The 19,623-nt window shown below is 37.4% G+C and overlaps 1 protein-coding gene across 1 annotated transcript in view; it reads left to right on the top strand.

The window, feature by feature from the left end:
- ABCC4 (ATP binding cassette subfamily C member 4 (PEL blood group)) overlaps positions 1-19,623 on the top strand; it is a 160,833-nt gene that overhangs the window by 84,349 nt on the left and 56,861 nt on the right. The window contains exon 20 of the mRNA XM_086611334.1: positions 10,743-10,822. Within this exon, the coding sequence (XP_086467460.1) occupies positions 10,743-10,822 (80 nt within the window). The remainder of the gene's footprint in view (positions 1-10,742; positions 10,823-19,623) is intronic.

Here is a 19,623-nt window from a genome sequence, read left to right on the forward strand (position 1 = left end):
GGGGCTATGTTTCCCCTTTTTCCAGTGGTGGAAAAAAAAAAAGGGGGGGAGGTATGTTTCCCCTTTTCCATTTTCTGTGGCTTTGCTCTACAATGTGGTTTAAAATATCCTAAATAGGAGCAAAATTTTAATTTCATGGGAGAGAATGTGTCTTTTTAACACACAGCAGATTTTCCAAGCAAATGCTTTGATTATTTGCACAGCAAACTAAAAGAGACACAGTTATAATTTTCTGATAGTTATACCATAATTTCTCATGAGTTCAGTAGTAATGACATTTCATGTGAGACAGGAAAAAAAAACTCACTGAAAATAATCCAGTGTCTTCCATTATGAATTCTGGATAGCCAAACCTGCGTTGTTGCAGTGGCTTATTATAGTATGAGTAGTTAAAAAGGAAAAGGTATTTCAGGAATTGTTACATGGGTACATAATGAATGAACGTTAGAAAGAATCCCTCCTTGCAAAACAATTCACATTTTCCAGAAGAGGAGAGAAAGAAAAAGAAACTGAAGCTAAAGAAAAATGAATGATCGAACCAAAGGAACATGCCAAGCAATAGATGAGGATTTACGAAATCAGATGAAGACATGAAATGCCTCTGCTGTTTGAGCTGCCTAGAGGCTTTGTCCTCAAAATGGATGGGCTAGGTAGAGGGCAGAAGTCTTGACTTGGCTTTCACAGCAACAGTCCATATAGAATTCCCCTTCCATGGCTTCAAAAAAGGAAGATTTTAATCAGAATCATTCTCTTCAGTGTGTGGGAGGGGACCTGAATATATAAAATTGGTAAAATATAGGATAATATTTATTTTCTGAATGGTAACTCTGTCAGCGGGATGGAAGTTTAAACTGAAGGTTTCAGGAGGCAAAAGCTTTATATTGAGTAATGTCCTACTTGGTTATTGTCATCTTAGACTGGAGGGATGATTGAGCCCTTCTAACTTCAACATCAAAACAAAAGGGAAGAAAAACATAAAAAAGAAGCAAATTAAGATTCTTCTTCAGTGAATTATCTTTAGGAGATAGAATGGTAAGAAAATAACAAATATGAGCAGATTTGTAAGAGCTATGTGAAATTCCCCACTCCTGCCACTGATGTTTTCCGAAATACGGTATTTAAAGCCTGTTCTGAATCTAGTCTTGATAGTATAAATAGCACAGGAAAACTTCCTTTTAGTTGTTGGAAAAACCTTACCAGAAAGGTGACATGTATTTCCATTTTTGTTTTAATTCTTGTATTGATGTTTGTTTATATATAACTCTCAAATCTGAAGGTAGCTCTAAAAGCTTTTTCTTTTTTTCTTCTTATGTAAAAATTTCAGCAACAGAACACTCTTCAGGTATTTCAGTCCATCCAGATTTGTAGCGTTCAGTTTAATTCATTGTAAGCCCCCACTTAAGCAGAGGAACACTTAGGACATATTTTCAATCCAAATTGGATTTACAGCAGAAAGAACAACTAGATTACACAAATGCTCTTTCAGAAGCAGATGTGTTTGTGGTTAAATAGTTTAGCAAAGAATTAAATTCATAATCTTGCGAGTTAAACCCAATATCGGATATATTTTGTATGTACTGTTCCAGGTTTCTATTATAGTGATGCTTTGTATTGTGGTGAAGTTGAAGTAGGTAACTAACTTTACATCTAGAATAGAAAAAGAAAGTGGTGTAAATTAACAGAAAATTCTGTAGATAGTGTACAACTTCACATCTAATTAAAGGCCAGTTGATAAGAAGTTGCAAGTGGTTACCATTTTTTAATTATATTTTTTTTCCCTCAGGAGGGGGAAGGAGGCCAGTGTCAACTCTTCCTGTACCCCCTCTTCTGTATAAATACTTTTTGGGGGGGAGGTTAATTGGACTACCTGCCTTAAAAATATCTTGTTACTTATGCTGTAGTATACAGCAGAAATTAAGCTGTGCTGCATTTTGGCAGTACATTAGAGTTGGTGGCTTGGTTTTATTTGTTTCAGTATGTTTTATTTTTGTTTCAGTATGTTTAAATGTAGATTTTATTCATTAAACTCAGGATAACATAAAATAGCTTTAGTGAATAAAAGTTAATTTAAAAAGTAGCAGGCAGGATATCCAGAGCTTAAATTCTTGAATTGTTAGAATTTTGTTATGGCAATCTTCATTACAGAATTATGTAAGAAAGGTTTAATATTACTCCAGGGATTGGGAGGAGGAGGTGGGCAGGTATCTGCTTTCAGTGTTATTCTAATTATGAAGCAGAGGTGTAGCTTTGTACTCCAGTTACAGGATAAAACTTCACTATATAGCCAGAAGTTCATTCTTTCGAATGATTACGGTACTTTCTTTCACAATAAATTACAAAAGAAGTCATTTGTGAATGTTAATTTTTGGGGTAGAGCGTATCGTTGCAGGGATCAATAATTTGAAAGTCGCTAATGAATATAGTATTCCAGATCTATCATGTTTTTATAAAAAGGTCATTTTGTTAACAAGTATAATACAGCACCAAGGTTAAATTCTAGTTTGCAAATTCTCTTACAGCTGAAATCGTAGCCAACCTGGTTAATTGATAATGATATATAATATGAAAGGCAGTTACAATGCAGAAGGTATTCCGAGATTTCTGATGAAAGCAGTTTGAGAAAGAAGGGGAGTTACAGTTTGTTTTTTCTTTTTCCCCAGTCAAGATATTTTCCTTTGTGTGCTTCTGTTTTTAGTGAAGACTTTATGTATCCTTTCTGCATTTTATCATAAGTGAGGAGATAGGCTTTGGTTGATGGTAACTGATGTTAATACACATGATTTTCTGCGCACACTCAGGAAAAAAGACAAATCAACTGTACCACATCATTTAGCAAAGGGGTAAGTCAACTTGCATGGAGCGTTGACCTATTTTGATTTTCTGCAAGCAAAATAATTCTGATCAGTATGTCATTAAAATACTGTGTGTTTCTTTCTGGACTGTTTCTTGACTGGAAAGCTCAAGAAACAACTGTACAGTTAGGATCAGAATATTTGTACTAGGTAATGTAGATGTCTCCATCAGCAGTAAAAATAGAAATTCGTTTCCAAAGAAGCCTGTTTTCCATTCTTATCTTTGTCGTAGTTATCCTTCTTTCTTTAAACCCTACACTTAAAAATAAGATCAAACAGCGTTCATGTTTTCTTCTCATTTCCTAACTGTTTTCCTGTTTGACAGCATTCGTGTAGAAAGTCCTTTTCAAGTAGTAAATTAATTTGGATAGAAGGCATCCCACCTGAATTCATTACATGCTGGCAGTTTAGATAAATGGATATTATGATCTCAGCATATTTTGGCCCAGCACCACTGTGCCCATTTGCAAATGTCTAAGAAAGTGATAATATTCCTGTCAGTTTCAGGCCGCTAAAGAGAAAAAAATGGGGTAGAATTCTTATTTATATTTATAGGATGCCTGTGGGGAAGACAGTAATGCTGTATATGGCAGTTTGTGTGGACATGTGGTGCTAAACATCTATTAAAAAAAGATAACAGACCTATTGACGTTTCTTTGTAGAAACAGGGAAGAAAAGCCAGAATAGATCAGTAATTGACAGCTATGCAGGAGATGCATTTCCAGATTTCTTTCTGAAGAAATATTTCACAAACTTGCAGTTCCTTTCAAAGTCGGTAATCCATCTTTAATTATTTTGTTGATTTCATAGTTGTATTTTACAAGGTTGATGTAATGTCTGCTTCCTGCCAGCATTTGATACGGACAATCCACTTTGTCGCTGCTTTGATGAGACGGAAGGCTGCTTGTAGTTGCAATACTTTTTTTTTTTTTTTCTCTTTTCTTTTTTTTTTCCTTTTTTCAGCATATGTCTGTGAACTGAGCACGAGTGAAGACTTATCAGTCACTGAATGCCATAGCTTAACAGCAAGATCTGTGGGGAGCTGTCAGTTTATACCACTGCAAGAAAAGGAAACATATTCAACGTAGTTAAATTGATGGGCATTTAAACGTACCCAGTTCTGTGCAACTATTTCTTTTATTCCTGCCTTCTGAGTGTGCTTTTATTACCGCATGGACAATTCTGAGCATTATTTTACTACCATGCGTACGTCTAAAAATACTTTGGTTTTATAAGCTGTAATTTGGACTGTTCAAGTATGCGATTTCTCTCTTCGGGGTGAGTTAACACCTCTGCCTGTACAAAAACTGAGACATGGTCTCCGGTAGCACATCTCCCTGGGATGGAGCATGGTGATGACACCCTGGCGCAGGCGGTGTCAGCCCAGTGATGCACAGAGGGGCTTCCCCTCCTTGGGGGTGGAGGTGAAGCGCATGCTTTCGGATGGCTAACATTGGTCCCTCTAAATTCAAGTTGTCTTAAACCAAAGGAGCATCTCTGTGGCACGACCACCTTCGAGCAAAGTGCGATCCCAGCTGAGGCGTCTTACGTTTAGTTGCACGCGTGTGACTAAGTACCTTCTTGAATCTCTTCCTAGCGGTACCAGTTGCTTTCAGACAGGTTTCTGCCAGTTTGCAGCAAGGAGTGGGAGATAATAGGGTTTAATTTGTTACTTTTTCTTCTTGGAGGCTGGACAGTGGGGGAGTGTTCCTGGCTTCGCTGTTGCAGAGTAGATAAAGAGATTTTGAATATATTTTTTTTCCCCCTGGTAAATGCAGCGTACTAGTATGTGAAAATTGATATTTAGGCCAATTGCCGTGGAGGAGTTTAGGTTACTATGCAAAGCAGTGTTTATTAATAATGTTTGCGTATTGAACTAAAGTGTGATGCAATTAAAATTCCCTGGATTGAGGATTAGCCTGATCTCTGAGGGGGGGAGAAAAATTCCGAGAGCATGCACCTGTGCATTTGCGCACACACTCTCTCACACACACACACAAGTGGCAAAAGCTTTCTATCCTTAGAAGGACCTTCTCTTAAAACCTTTTTCTTTTCCAAAGAGGCAAATCAGTGGACTAGAGAAGTAGCAACAAAGCATTTTTGCAATGTGTGTTGAAGCAAGTTGGCTTTGTAAATTCTTTGCAAGGTATATAAAATCAATCTGCCCGCTCTATTCTGTGAATGCACTGGCCAACAAAGTATACTAGAAATGCCAAATACATTTAGAAGTAATGTACTACTGCTCTTAGGGTCCTTGATATTTGGAATTTAGGTTGCACAACATTGAATGCTATTGGTGGCATTTGGCTGCTTCAGTGGAGGATCCTATTTTCTTGATTAAAAAAAAAAGAAATCCTTTTCTTTTCTGGTGTTTACGTCCTAAGTGTTGATTCAGTTTGGATTATATTTCTTTCATCATGAAGTATGTATAAACATTTTAAATAGGTGTGGCACACTGTCAAGTGTTTTCATTATTTGGATGATAGGTTTGAACATCTATTCCAAAGTATCGGTAGGCACCTGCAGAAGCAAAGTGGATATGTAGCACCTGAACACATTCTGATTCATGCAATTAAAGCAGTTTACAGAGTGAGGAAGAAAAGAATATCACATACTGAGGTTTGATGTCTTTTTCATGGAGAACAAAAGAGGTCTGATGCTTTCACTTCAAGTTTAGCCTAACTATTGTGTAGTGGAGGAGGTTTAATGAATCATTGTTTAACTTTGATACTGCCAAGTATTTGACCATTAAATAGTCTGAAATGTGTACATAGCACTTTGGTGACAGACCCTTATTTAACTGTGATTAATTGGCATTGAATACTTATTTAATTACTTCGGAAGAAATCTGACAACAGTGTGTGTTCTGATTAAGTTATTTGATGTAAAAACAAACATAGGGCTGTTGAAGAGAGCACGTTGCCTTTTGCAGCTTGCTACTGATGCTGCATACCATGTGGGAGCCTGAGAATGATTAAAACAGCAGATACTATTCACAAATTTGGATGCTGTTGTAACATCGGCATACTTAGTTCTTGATTTCTTAAAAGACTGGTTTTGTTAGTGGTTTCATGAAATTTCCTTTGCCTCACAAGTGTTAGATTTACTGTTTTCTTTTTTGCCTTTGAAGCCCAGACTGAAGCTTACTGGGATAAGTAAAGGGTACAAGTATTAAGTGAACTTGAAAATTTTTGTAAATTGAAAATACTGGACTAGATCTAAGAATTACTGTCTCATGGCATGTATCTATCTATATCACAGAAATGCTCACTTAAGGAATTTGGGGGTTTTGGAATTATGAAGTAATGTGAGATGGTGATGTTGATAGTCTGTAAGTTTGGGAGAATATTGGAAGTTTTGGAGAGAAAAATAATAACTTTTTTTTTTTGTGGATTGTGCAGGTCCTGCTTTTCTTGACGAGCAGGTGCAACAGTTGCTTTAATCTGAAGAGCCATCCCCAAAAATTACATTTGCAAATGCTATTAGAAACTGTAGTCATAACTGTAAGCATTTTGAGTCCTGACTCAAAATGTCTACTTCAACTTTCATATCTGGAATATTTTCTCCTGCCTGCTTAATAATGCATAAGCAAGCCACTGATTTATTGTGCTTCCAGTAAGTGGAAACAGTTGTTTCTTCATACCTTGCGAAATAGACCTCATTTACTTGTAGACATCCTTATAAATGTAGCAATCGCTCTGGATGCAATATCGTGATGGCTATGGGGCATTTTGCAGATATTTCCAAAGAATAGCGCTTCTGCTTGGAGGTGCGTTGCTCTCCCTGGTATATGGTGAGGGAACTTGCTTGCTTTAGTGGGTTACCTACTGTAGCTTGCTTCTGTGTAGGACGTGCCAAATAAAATGCCAGTTCGGTTATATCTGTACGAACAGGATCTGAAATACATCTCCAGGCCTGTGTTTTCTCTTATACAGTCACTGGGGTAATATCATTGAAAACAAGCAACAGGAAAAAATAAGGCTAAGGCTTGTGGCTTTGTCACTTGCTTTTAGGAGTAGAAAAGCATTAATGATCACAAGATTAATGTTAAAAAAGGGAGATGTGGACCTCTTAGCAAGAAGATATTTTCCTAGACTTACTGACTTCAGGTGTTGTTTTCTAGAATTACTATGTGCAAACACTAAGTAGACGGTAAATTACTTGAAAATTCAGAAAAACGAAGTTCTGCTACCAGAGATTCACCTAAATGTTTATTTGGGAAGCGGCTGATTAATGTCCCCACAGTTCAAATTGCTTTAATTGTATCAGGTGGACTGTAAAAGGTTCCAGTTTTCAAGGTTTGTCTTTTTCATATACCATTTCTCTTTCTCACTGGTATTTTAGTCCATGTCACTGTACAGAATTACTGTATTTACATTTTAAAGAGGATTAGGCAGATTAAAAGATGTTTTCATGTTTTATTGATAATGTCAGATTAATTTCCACTTTCCTAGTGGTAGCTCACAGCTTTGTCAAAACACAGTCTGTAGAAACACTGTTATACTTAACAATTTCATAAGGTAATTGCCAAAAATACAGTTTTGGCAGTTAATCAGCAGCTTGATTACCCATGGGAGCTTGAATAGTTGGTGGTTAGTGGATGTATGGAAGAGACAGTAAGACCAGAGGACCTGAGACTGGCTCAAGTGAGCTAAGTTTTCCTTCGTGATCGAGTTCCTCAAAGAACTTAACTGGAAGAGATGTTAGTGTGGAGGAGAACATTGCCACAGTTGCTCTTGGTGCGCAGGATGAAGGCAAGCGTTCTGCAGCTCTCATTTGTACCTGTGCCCACTTACTGTCCCCGAAAGCCCTGGGACAGACTGGTATCGTGCTTGCAGCCTAAAGCTCTCCTTGTCGCAACACTGAAACTTTCTCAGAAAATGGCTAGAGATTGTTACAGCCTCCAAACAATTGCCAAAAAAAAAACCAAAACCCAGACTCAAAATCTGCAAAATTTCTCATTGAGCAACCTGGATGGGTCATTCTGCAATAGAAATGAGCACTGAATTCCACGGTGTTGTTGGAACTGAAACTAAAATCGCTTTTGACAGTGAGCGTTTTGTAATGGCTTCTCTCCCTTGGCCCTCAAGGCTTCATCCTTACCGTACAAAATGAGAATAAGCACAGAGCTTTTCCAGGAACGGGTTTGGATGTGCTCTTCTGCTTGTGGAATGAGGGAGATCATGAAGGTGTCACTTTGATTCCTGAAGGTGCTGACATTGACCTAGAATCCTAGAATCCTAGAATGGTTAGGGTTGGAAGAGACCTCAAAGATCATCTAGTTCCAACCTCCCTGCCATGGGCAGGAACACTCTCCACTACACCAGGTTGCCCAGAGCCTGCGCTGTGGCTGTGGAAAGTAGCCAGCCTGAGTGACCTTGCCTCCCAGTAGTGTTGCATGGGATGGCCTTTGCACAATAGCTTCTCATGTCACTCAGAAACCACTACAAATAAAACTTAATTGAGTTTAAGAGGCAAAGGGGGGCTCTAAGGCTGATTGAAGGTGAGGTTTGCTCCTTATGGGAATAGAACCATAGAATGGTTAGGGTTGTAAGGGACCTCAAAGATCATCTAGTTCCAACCCCCCTGCCATGGGCAGGGAAATCCTCCGCTACACCAGGTTGCCCAAAGCCTCATCCAACCTGGCCTTGAACACCTCCAGGGATGGGGCATCTACAACTTCTCTGGGCAACCTGTTCCAGTACCTCACCACCCTCAATGTAAAGAATTTCTTTCTTATATCTGACCTAAATCTGCCCTCTTTCAGTTTAAAGCCATTGCCTCTTGTCCTATCACTACACGCCCTTGTAAAAAGTCCCTCTCCAGCTTTCCTGTAGGCCCCTTTTAGGTACTGGAAAGCTGCAATAAGATCACCCTGGAGCCTTCTCTTCTCCAGGCTGAACAGCCCCAACTCTCTCAGCCTGTCTTCATAGCAGAGGTGCTCCAGCCCTCGGATCATCTTCATGGCCCTCCTCTGGACTCGTTCCAGTAGCTCCATGTCCTTGTGTTGGGGACTCCAGAGCTAATAATCCTTTGCCCTTGTGTAATGTCATTAATGGGTCTGACAGTGTTTCACAGAGGGACTTAGCACTGTTGCCTCTCCTTGCTCTGCTCTTCACTCTGTGAAATAAAATGAAGTCACTTGGGAGGCAAGTGATAAAGCTGGGAACAGATTGCTTATACCCTGAGCCCAATCCATTATGCCATCTTGTTTCCCTCATCTGCCCCTCCTGGACAGGCTGCTAAGGAAGTCTCTGTCAGAAGGAAGCATTTAACGTCTTTGAATTATTTTCTTTTTGCCATTTGAAAATAACCTGGAATGTACATATTAAGGGATATTAAGAAGTGTTAGCTACAGCATGCATACAGTATGTGCTAGATCACTCTTCCATGGGCAGCCTCCTTGTGAGGAAATCACAGGAAAAAGAAACTTTAAAAAAAATTGCCTTGGAGTTCTGTTCTGATGTACCTACCCCAACATGAAATAAGTGAAAGGGAGCATCTCCAGCTGCCATTCTCAGTAGAAACAGACAAAAGAGATTTTACTGAGTCTAGAGCTGCTATATACCCTTCTTCTCTGTGTGCAAAGCCTAAACATAGGATGAATTCTACTGTTGTCTGCCTTAAGTAACTGCCTTTGGTAGTAAAGTACGGCAGAACACGCTGTTTGCCACCAGTATCTCTCTTTCGAGTCATGTCCCAGACCTGCAGAGAGGATGTTTTACGTATTACTTGGTGTGGAACAGGAATTCCCTTAAAAAAAGAAATCCATGTTATGCAACAAAATTCATAATTCTGAGACAGCCGTGATCTAGAATGATGGTTGCTACAGAAGTTACTTCAGTATCTCTTATCTCCAAATTACATCTTCAACACACTCCGTGGAAACTTTACACTTAACTACTTTCAGTTTAATGAGCTCCTTTGAAAAGAAAAAAAAAAAAAGTCTTTTGTTGCCAATGCAGTGAATGTGTTTGTACCAGTTAGAAGTAATAATTGAATCAAGATCTATATAGATAAAAAAAGCAATGTGAATGCATGTACAGGCATTACACACCTTGGAAAGGCTGAATTCCCATCCTTAGCTTAGTTTATTTTCTGGTGAGTAGAGATATCGATTAATAGAGAAAGATACTAATCCACTTATGAGCGGCAGCGTTGTGACTTTAATTATTAAAGAACTCTTGCTATTACTGATTTTTTCACTCAAGTAGAACTTGGGAAAATAGACAAGTGTAAATGCTTCACTGACAGCAGATTAAAAATTGTTTTATTAGTTTTAATAAAGATCAGTATTGTCAAGGCGTTGAATAAGTATAAATGTAAGGCTGTATGAATGCAAATCTACTCAAATTTTATTTCAGAAAAGCCTGCAATTTGAATCCACGTGTAATGGTGGAGAGGTGGGAAAGAAATACTTAGAAGGATAAGTTAGATCAACTATGATCTGTCTGGGACATGCATGCACTAGTGAGTTTCAGTCAAGGATAGGAGCAGATTCTGGCTGATGTTACTTGATGAAACTTGCATTAAGTTGTCTGAACTGTAAACCTTTACCCGCACACGTTGAGCATATAAAGCATGTATGTTTCACCTGTTAAATTCTGTTGAACTACTATCTTCAAAGCTCATTTTATTTTTTTCCTGGCAGTTTAGGCAAAGGTTTTAAATTTGAGTGAAAGGCATTCATAAAAAAGTATTCTTCTTCAAAATATATTGCAGTGGTTGTAGAAGATGCCCTTCACGGTGGTTTCAAAAGTGTCTTTTTATCTTTAGATTCCAGCTGTTTCCTTTTTGCTGTTACTAAAATGGTAAAATATGGTGTATTTAAGATATTTTGATCTTTTCAGGAATTGTATTTATTTTTCTTCTCCAACTCTGTTTCTGTAGGAAGAATCTTAAATCGTTTCTCCAAAGATATCGGCCACCTGGATGACTTGCTTCCACTGACGTTCTTGGACTTCGTGCAGGTAATTCAGATGCTACTGTCAAAGACTTCTGCACACCATTCTGAATTTAGATTCCTGTATGCTCTGCTGAAGATCAGCAATTTGTCACAAATGTAGCTGAGTTGAATGAAAGTGCTTGTTTGTGAAAGAAAGGTGCGGTTGAAATTTAATGTGTCGGTAAAAAGCTAACATGAGTAATAACTGGCAGTAGGAGTGGCTATACACAGCTTGCTATTATGTCAAGATTTCAGTTCATAGTAGCTACATGCTTGGTAAATTGCTCCTGATTTGCCTCCAAGCAATCTGGCAAGCTTATTGCTGTTATAAGAAATATGTCCATAGTAAAGAAACAATCAACTCACATGAAAAGATAGCACAGATTAACCTAATTACGTGTCTACTTCCACAAAGAATCAAATGCTTACCACACCATTTTGGATTAAAATAGGTGTGGCTATTTACAAAGAAAAGATTAGTAGTAATAGGATGAGTATAATAGCCTTAATAGGAACAAGTGAAATAAGTTGCTGCAGACAAAGATGGACAAAGCACTAAGATTTTGATGATGATGAAAGGACAAAGGATTATATATGACATCAAGGTAATTTTTCTGTGCAATTGCTATTAAACCTCCTTGTGAAAAATTGCAGAATGATAAAGCTGCAAAAAAATTGATCGTACTGTATCAAAATAATGTGAATCACAGAATACACAGAAATTGTGGAGACAAGACAAAGAAATGACTTAGTGGATCATCTGTGTCCACTTGGTGGATCAGACCTGTCATGCTTAAGTCCAAAATGCTTCTTAAGGTGCTATTGCAAACTTTGCTTTTGTCTCTTAGCAATAACTTACTGAGGACCTAAACCTTGGTTTTGACTTTTTTTAAAAATAAACCAAAGACATTTCAGGTTGAGCCATTTAATCATGTTGTTAATGTTGAACTCTTGAAAATAGGACAAAAAATATTCTAAGGAGTTAGTAAAAACACTTCTTAAGATAAAATCTTTTTCCTAGTTTAGTTAAGTTGTTGAAGTTGAGGTGTGTGTTTGTTTTTCAAAGCGTTACAGTGCCACATGTCATTTTGGGGAATAAAGGAAGGTGATGTATTTTACCTTTCAGTTAAAGCAATTGAGGGGTTTTGTGAGTTAGGGAGTTGCTTATAGTGAATATTAAGATTTTCAATTCATGGACTTTTAGGGTCCTGACAGATTCTTTCCTGAAAGTGCAATATATATATTGAAAGTGCAATATCTTTCTATAACATTCTACTCGTTTTCTACTGTTTATAGAGATTCCAAATTTTCTTCACTGTCATTAACTCTCTCTTAGACAGAGTATCTTACTTTATTTTAGCTCTCTTGGGACAATACGTATGTACCTTTCTTTTTGACCAGGAGCTCAGGGTGTCCTGCAATCCTTACTGTTTTCTCTTAACGTAGGATTTAAATCCACAAAAAAGTCAAACCATCTCTTTTGCATAGTGCTCCTTGGCCATTAGACCAAGCAATGCAGAAGGGTGTTTATTTGCACAGGTTTGTCCCTTTCACAGCAGTCTGCGCGGTGCGTGCTCATGCTACGTACTACTCATGGCCAGAGCGCCCTTTGCATCCTGTGGTCCTGAGATAAAATGATTAACCCTTTTCCTCGGTTCCATGCATTTGCAATGGTATGAGAGTTAACGTGCTGCAGCCCACTTGTATGGTGTTTTTGCAGCAAGAAACTGAGTGGGTGTTTTGCATGCCCCGGCATGTGGTTTAAAAGCATGTGAGGTTGTCTGACGATGCAAAATTTGCTGGGAAAATGTTAGAGAAGTCTGCGTAAGCAGAGGGAGCCAAAATTGGTGTGGTCTTGTCCATACTTCCTTTTGGGATCAGACCTTGAAGCAAACTGTCTTGAGAATTACACTCTCTTTTTTTTCTGAGGGAACCAACTGGTTCGCTCCAAAAGAAAGCTCAGGCAGGAGCTACCCTGTATGCACGGCACACACAGAGGACTGAATCATCTCCTAGCAAATTGGAAAACCTAGTTATTTGACCAGTGTATAGATGCTTTAGGCAGTATATGCTTACCAAAACTTAACTGGTCTGGGATGAAAGAATGAAGGCTGTTGCTCTAGATGTGATTGTTTTCTTCTTGCAAGCTCCTACTGTAAGCTACATTTTGTAAACATTTCCCCTCATGTTGATTACTTTGTGCATTTCTTTTAAATTGACTATTGAATAACTTGTCAAATTCTGAAGTTTGTATTTTAAGTGAAAAGTTTCCCTTTTCAAAAACATTAAGTAGATGTTACATGTCCAGTACACTATTAAAAGATACTTTGTTTCAAAGCTTGCCTGTTCTATTTGGCATCAGAAAAGAAAATTTAGAAACTTACTGTTGATTAATAATGCACTGCTATCCATAAGACAAAAGCACTTCCTTCTTGGCAGGTTTTCTAAAACTTAATATTCTTCATCGGCAAGCTTGTTAGTTAGTGGATGCCTTTTAAAATTCAATAGCAACGATACGATACTTATTTCTGAAGAAGCACAGATTTTTACAAAGGATAACTGTTATCAATTATGATAGAGATCTTTTGTCACTTGTTTTGTTTCCAGGTGTCTTTTATAAGATTTCCTATAATCCCTTCAGGAAGAAATATTTTCTTCTTTCTAAAAACAGTATTAGCTAAATATAAAAGCTCTGATCCCAGCCATTGTTGTTGATTCTTTGAGAGACATTTCCCAACATTCATTGTTTAAATGGTTGTCAGGAGGAATCAAGTGAAACTTAATAAACAATGCAGTAACTGGTTCATCTTACTTTGTGTGTAGAAGCTTTTCTTGAGCGGATTTGCATTGAAGAAGTGGTCCTTTTTCCAAGTTATTGCTAGCATCATTGTGAAGCATTCTACCCTTTTACTATATTGGCAAGTGAGTGTATAATTTCTGCAGAAATAAACACAATATGATTGGACATCCAAAAACTACAGTATGAGCCCATTCAAATACCTATAAATAAATAATTAAAATCTAGTTTAGAGAGTTTCGTAATTACACCGAGTACAGATTTCAAGGCAATGCTTAAATTTGATGATGTTGTTTTTAGAGTGCCTAATAAGATTTATACACTGCACTACAGTCATAATGAGCATGATTAGTCTAGACAGCTATACTGAGTGAAAATTAACTCTTAGTTCCAGGAATTGAACTTTTTACATCTTCCATTGAGTCAATGAAGAAGAAACAGTTCTCTTCAAGACATTGGAGAGTTACTGTACACTTATTTGTTAATGCAAAAATAAAAAGTACATGGCAAGCACAAAAATGCATCAAAGACCCTGTATGTTCTTCAGAAAACCTGGCTAGATTTTGCAAAAGTGTTGCTTTGCAATAGCTCCCAAAGTAGCAGCTCTCACTGTATTTAAAGTTTCCTGCCATCCTTTCTTTCTTTGGTTTTAAGTGCACCAAAATATAGCATACCTGTCTTTGGAGATATTGAGGGCATGAGGGGCAGTCCTCACTAGAAGGAAACAATCTTTTTTTTCTTCTTAACTTATAAATTTTAACGGCATGTGAGACATGTCACATTAGTGCGGTTGACCGTCTTTTTGTAGAAATTACTGCTGTATCCACAAGATGTATAAAGAAAAAACAAGTCTCTCTTATGAGAACACATGTATAGCTATGTTTGACTACATGACTGTTTAACAGAACTCATGTAGGTAGATGGAAAGTGGAGCAACTGAAAAGAAACCAAAGGTTAAGTTAGTTGAAGTGCCTAAGATATCTTTAATTTTACATTTACAGTCCAGTTCAAAGCTCCTTAAAAAAAAAGTAACGTAAAAAATAAACTTTTCAGTCTGCAGTCTAAGCCTGGACCTTATCTTCTGTAATGGATTCTGGCTGGCCATAAGGTCGTGTACCAGCTCTACTGAAAAATAAAATAAAAAGCAATGCTATGTTCACTATGACACTTGTTATTTTACTAAATACAGCGCTAAATACATTTGTAAATGTGTTTGTAAAATCAGGTAATAATGTTTGTAGGTTGATTCAGATAGTCAAAAAGCTGAATGAACTTGTTTGATGAAGATGGTGCATATTTTTTTTTATGAGCTTGCATATTTTTCATTACTTGCCTTAGTACTGTTAGCCTCCTCAGCCTCAGTTCAGCATCTTGCTCTTTTTTTCCTATCCTGAGTTATGTGGTTTTGGCAGATGTTTTCCAACGAAGTTGCAATCTACTTGTGTAAAGGACTACTTTTATGGAGGCCATCATAGTGCTTTAAAACTTTCTAAGAGGATTTAAACATCTACTTCATTTAGATATATATGTTTTATTTATGCATTTGTTAGTTTATGCAGGGGGCAGTCCTGACGGCAGCCTCAACGAGCTACCCGAATGCAAATAATTGCAGAAATGCTTTTGTTAGTTGGTACAAACTTGATCATCCTATAAATAAGTCCAAAGGGACTTAAGGAAGTCAAGTGCCATTTAAGATGACTGGGATTTTGTTGATTTTCTTAGGCTTCTCTGAAAATACCAGCTGATTTACTCAGTGTTATAACCAACTGTTGTTCCTCCTTGTGCCTTAATCTCTGCAGGAGTACAAGGTTCTGTTGATGTGGACTTCACTGGTAGGTGTGGGTCTTGTAGTTTAAAATGTCATGGTTAAAATGCATAGCCATGTCTAGCTTAATGCAGTGCTGATAAAGCACACTAGACTAATTTGGGAAAAGGTCAGCTAAGGAATAGAATAAAAGAATTTAATGAGGAAGTATCAGGAATTAAGAATCCACTATATTTAGTAGTGTTTTATGCACATTAGCCCAAATATTCCTAAGTGGCCAGTATTTTGGATGATATATTTTTGAGAGCACATCAAAGGCTTGTTTTTAGTACCTGAATCTCACTTTGACTTGAGGTAGATCTGCAGAGGGTTAACATCTTTAAACTGTGATCTCAGGTGATACAGGATGAGTACCTAAACTGATAAACTGCTGGTTGAAAATTGTATCTATAAACTGATTGAAAACATAGGATGGTGAAATATATTTCAGACTTCTCGGGGGAACTTTTTTTTTGTTGTTAATTATTATGATAAATGTTAAAGGGATAGTTTTCTCTGTAGTTTCTTGCCCTTTGAATTCTTCAGTGATCTTATTACCTGTTAACAGAGGTGATTTTCTGCTTTAGTTTCTAGCGAATTTGAATAACTTAATGTGATGGCCCCTTCATTTTGATTTCTTACCCTGTATTCGATTGAGGGGAGAAAAAAAATCATGATCTGTTTTGTTTCTGGAGAACACTGTGAACATGTGAACTATCTGCAGCTGCCCTTGGAAAAGGGCAGTGATTTATTGAGGAAAACTGAATTGCAAAACCTTTTTCCTCCCCAAAATCAACAGCTTGACTGAGTTTAAATAACTGACTTTTCATATCCTTTCATCACACACAAAGACCTAATCCTGAGACTACTTGAGCCACCAATGTAGGCTGTGGCTGAGACCACCACTGAATGTGCCATTCCCTTCTCACCACACACAAAACACATTGACTGCAGCTTTATGAAGTGAAAATGCTGAAGAAAAGGAAAATGTGAAGGAGGTGTCCACAGTCATTTCTTTAAAAAAAAAGAAAAAAAGGAAAGGAAAAAAAAGTGCTGCTGCATCTGGATATTAGGAACAAAAAGTGCCTCAGACTGGAATAATAGCTTGGGTCACTTGCTTTCGTATGTGCACAAGAGTGGAACTGCCGTTCCTTGTTTCAGTACCACTGACCCCTGCATTTTATTGTGTGAAGATGTCAGGGAAAGTGTGTAGAAGGAATTCCAGGATCTTTTAGTTTAACAATGACATTGTTATTTTGTGATTTCTGTGAGAGGTGGTGTCCGGGGGGGGTTTGTTGTGTTGTTTTTTCCAGTTTAGCCGGGTTTTGTATGTATATGTGTGGGAGATATTTTTATTTATTAAAGAATAGGTTTTTTCTGTGTGTTTGCATGTGTGCTTTTAAAATACAATCGTAAACATGTTGTGAGAAAAGGCCAGTGGTGGGATCTATGCTAAATGTCAGCATATTCTCCTTATTAGCCTGGTGAGTAGAGCAGACCTGTATCTTGGAGACGCCTTTTGGTTTCCCTCCTGCTGAATCCTGGTAGTTTTGCTTGATGGTTAGGCCACAAGATTCTGCAGCTGTGCAGAGGTTTAAGTGAAAAATATATAAATTTAAAAACCAGTTGCCTGGTGGCACTTGACTACTGAAATCTTGGGGAACCTTTTTCTGTGGAACTGATGTTCTAACTGTACATTCCCAAGAAGCATACTACAGTACATCTCGCTAGTGCATAATGAAAGACCAATTAAAACTTAAAGAAAAATAATAGGGGTATACATTTTTTTCACTGGTTACTTCCGAGCTCTAATTTCAGAAAAGGTTAAAAAGATCATGATGACAAAACCCTTAATTTTTTGTATAGTCATTTGATATTCATATGTACTTTCAGTTTTGCTATTTTCTTTGAAATAAAAGGGGTTATACGCTGTTTTTAACAAACAAACAAAAAACTGTCCGTCCTGCCTGACTGGTCATCATCATCCCATAACTCACCCCACCACCACCCACTCCAAAAGAAAAAAGAAAAAAAAAAAAAAAAGAGGGGTGGGAGGAAGAGGAGGCTGGGGTTGCACTTGTGTCTCCAAGACCAACATGCAGGAGCTGTGAGTTTAGCACAGACACTTGTCTAAATAATGCAGTTCTTTATTGACCTTTCATTCCTCTGTCCTTGAATGCTTTGATTGTTAAATCCCAGTAGCCAATTAGTCTTGTTGATGGTGACCAGCCGTGGAGATAATCTATGCCAAAGCTATTGCTGGTCTTTACTCTGTACCTGTCATCACATTCCTTTGAATGTAAGGATGAGTGTCTTGCATCATACGGACTGCGTATTTACTTAGATTAATGGTATGTGTACGGGATAAAATGTGTAAGGTCTGGAGTTACTGCTCATAGGTGGATTCCTGTTTGTACACGGACCTTGGTTTTCTAGGGAAGGCTAAAGGTCTGTTCTCATTCTAGCAGTCATATGTAATCCAGCCCAATCCTTTTCCTCACTCCGTTTTTTTTTTTCCTGTTTATGTTACCGTATAACATTTTTATGAGGATAGGTATGTGTGTCATTCTCCACATATTAGTGTCAAGGCAACAGATGTAATTGCAGTAACAAAACTAATTTGTGTGGGAACATAATGTAACTTTTTTAGTATTTAGGGTCTGTATTTACTTAGTATTAATAAGATTTGAAGATGTAACCCCTTATCTAACATGGGAAAGAAGATAAAATAATACTGAAAAATGTGATTTCATTACCTTTTAAATATAGATAATACTTTTGTTACTGGACTGTTCCTTCCATTTTCTCAATGAGATGCTGAATGCTGGTGTTTTGAATGTAATAGTCAGAAAAGTAAAGCTAGCATTCACTTAATGGAATTCTGCCTTCTCTATTTCTTTTTCTAGAGCACATGAGCATTGTGAGATGCAGTCTTCGTTTCTCTAACATTTTGAGCAGATTGTGGCTTGGTGGTAGGAAGACAAAAAAGTAGTTACTCTTGCAGTGTTTCAGTATGTTGGACTGAAAAAAACTGTAAATATGAAATTTCATTCAGGTTTAATTTGACGCTTTTACAAATTGGCTTGTCTGTTTTCTTTATCAGATTACTCTCAATATATTTTCAGCTACTAGGAAAGAGGATAGTTGCATGGAAGTCAAGTGATGTGCCCCTATTCTGTGTGATTTGGAAATTTCCCCCGTTTTAGTTATAGTGGAATTTGTAAAGTTCCAGAGAGATATTCCGTTCATCTGGGGCTCTTTATGTCTCTTGGAAGGTATTCTCTTGTTTGCTTTTCTTACTGTGAAAGTGAGAAAAGAAATACTCTGATGTAAGTGAACTTAATGTTCTGCGTTTTTCTCCTTTTCTTTTTGGTCCATGTTTCTGTATATACTACTTCTGCTTTCGATGCCAAGTAGGAATAATAATAATAATTATTATTATTATTATTATTAACCTGATTTTTTAAGCGTTATTGCTACCTTTCACATCTGTAGCTCATACTTACGAGTATTTTTAAGACTTCTGAAGATCATTAACATTTCTAACACTTCACAGTAGCTAGAAATCTTTTAATTCTGCTGTCAGTCATAGAGTGTAACAATCCTGTTCTAAATGGTGATAAGTACAAATCTTCTAGATTGCCTTAAACTACTGATATACTATAGATAGGACAATGTGTGCTTACAAACAAATTAGAATTTCTCTGTTCAGCAAAAGGACTGGAGATTTTGCTTTTGATTCAAGAAGGAAAGAGAAACTTGGAGGTAATTTGAATTACTAAGCCATATAGCTGGCGTGTGTGTGTGTGTTCAAATCATTATGCATATTTATGCCCAAAACAAACATGTAGGACAAGGAATTATCTCTAGGAAAAAAAGACTGCATCACATAGAAATGTGCTGCCAGGTTTATGTGTGCATCTCGTGCAGAACATAAGAACTTGTTTCTTCCTGAAGCTGATACTGTGGCTGCCTGGTGAACTCTGCAGCTGATTTGAAAACTCCAGATGAGTTTCTTCTTCAAAAGATAGAGGCTGCAGTGTGGGCAGTTTTATACAGCAAAAGATGAGAGTTCAGCTGTGAGCTGAATGTCCCATATCTTTGGGAAGCTTATACCTCTTTGTGTTACATCTACGTTACAGGCTAGTTTTGTATTCTTTAAAAGAATTGATCCATTTGGATTGTGCTCTTGAAATAGTAAAAATTTGCCTATTGAGAAAGGGCT

This window comes from Tauraco erythrolophus, chromosome 1, assembly GCF_009769465.1.
Source record: "Tauraco erythrolophus isolate bTauEry1 chromosome 1, bTauEry1.pri, whole genome shotgun sequence".
Lineage (NCBI taxonomy): Eukaryota > Metazoa > Chordata > Aves > Musophagiformes > Musophagidae > Tauraco > Tauraco erythrolophus.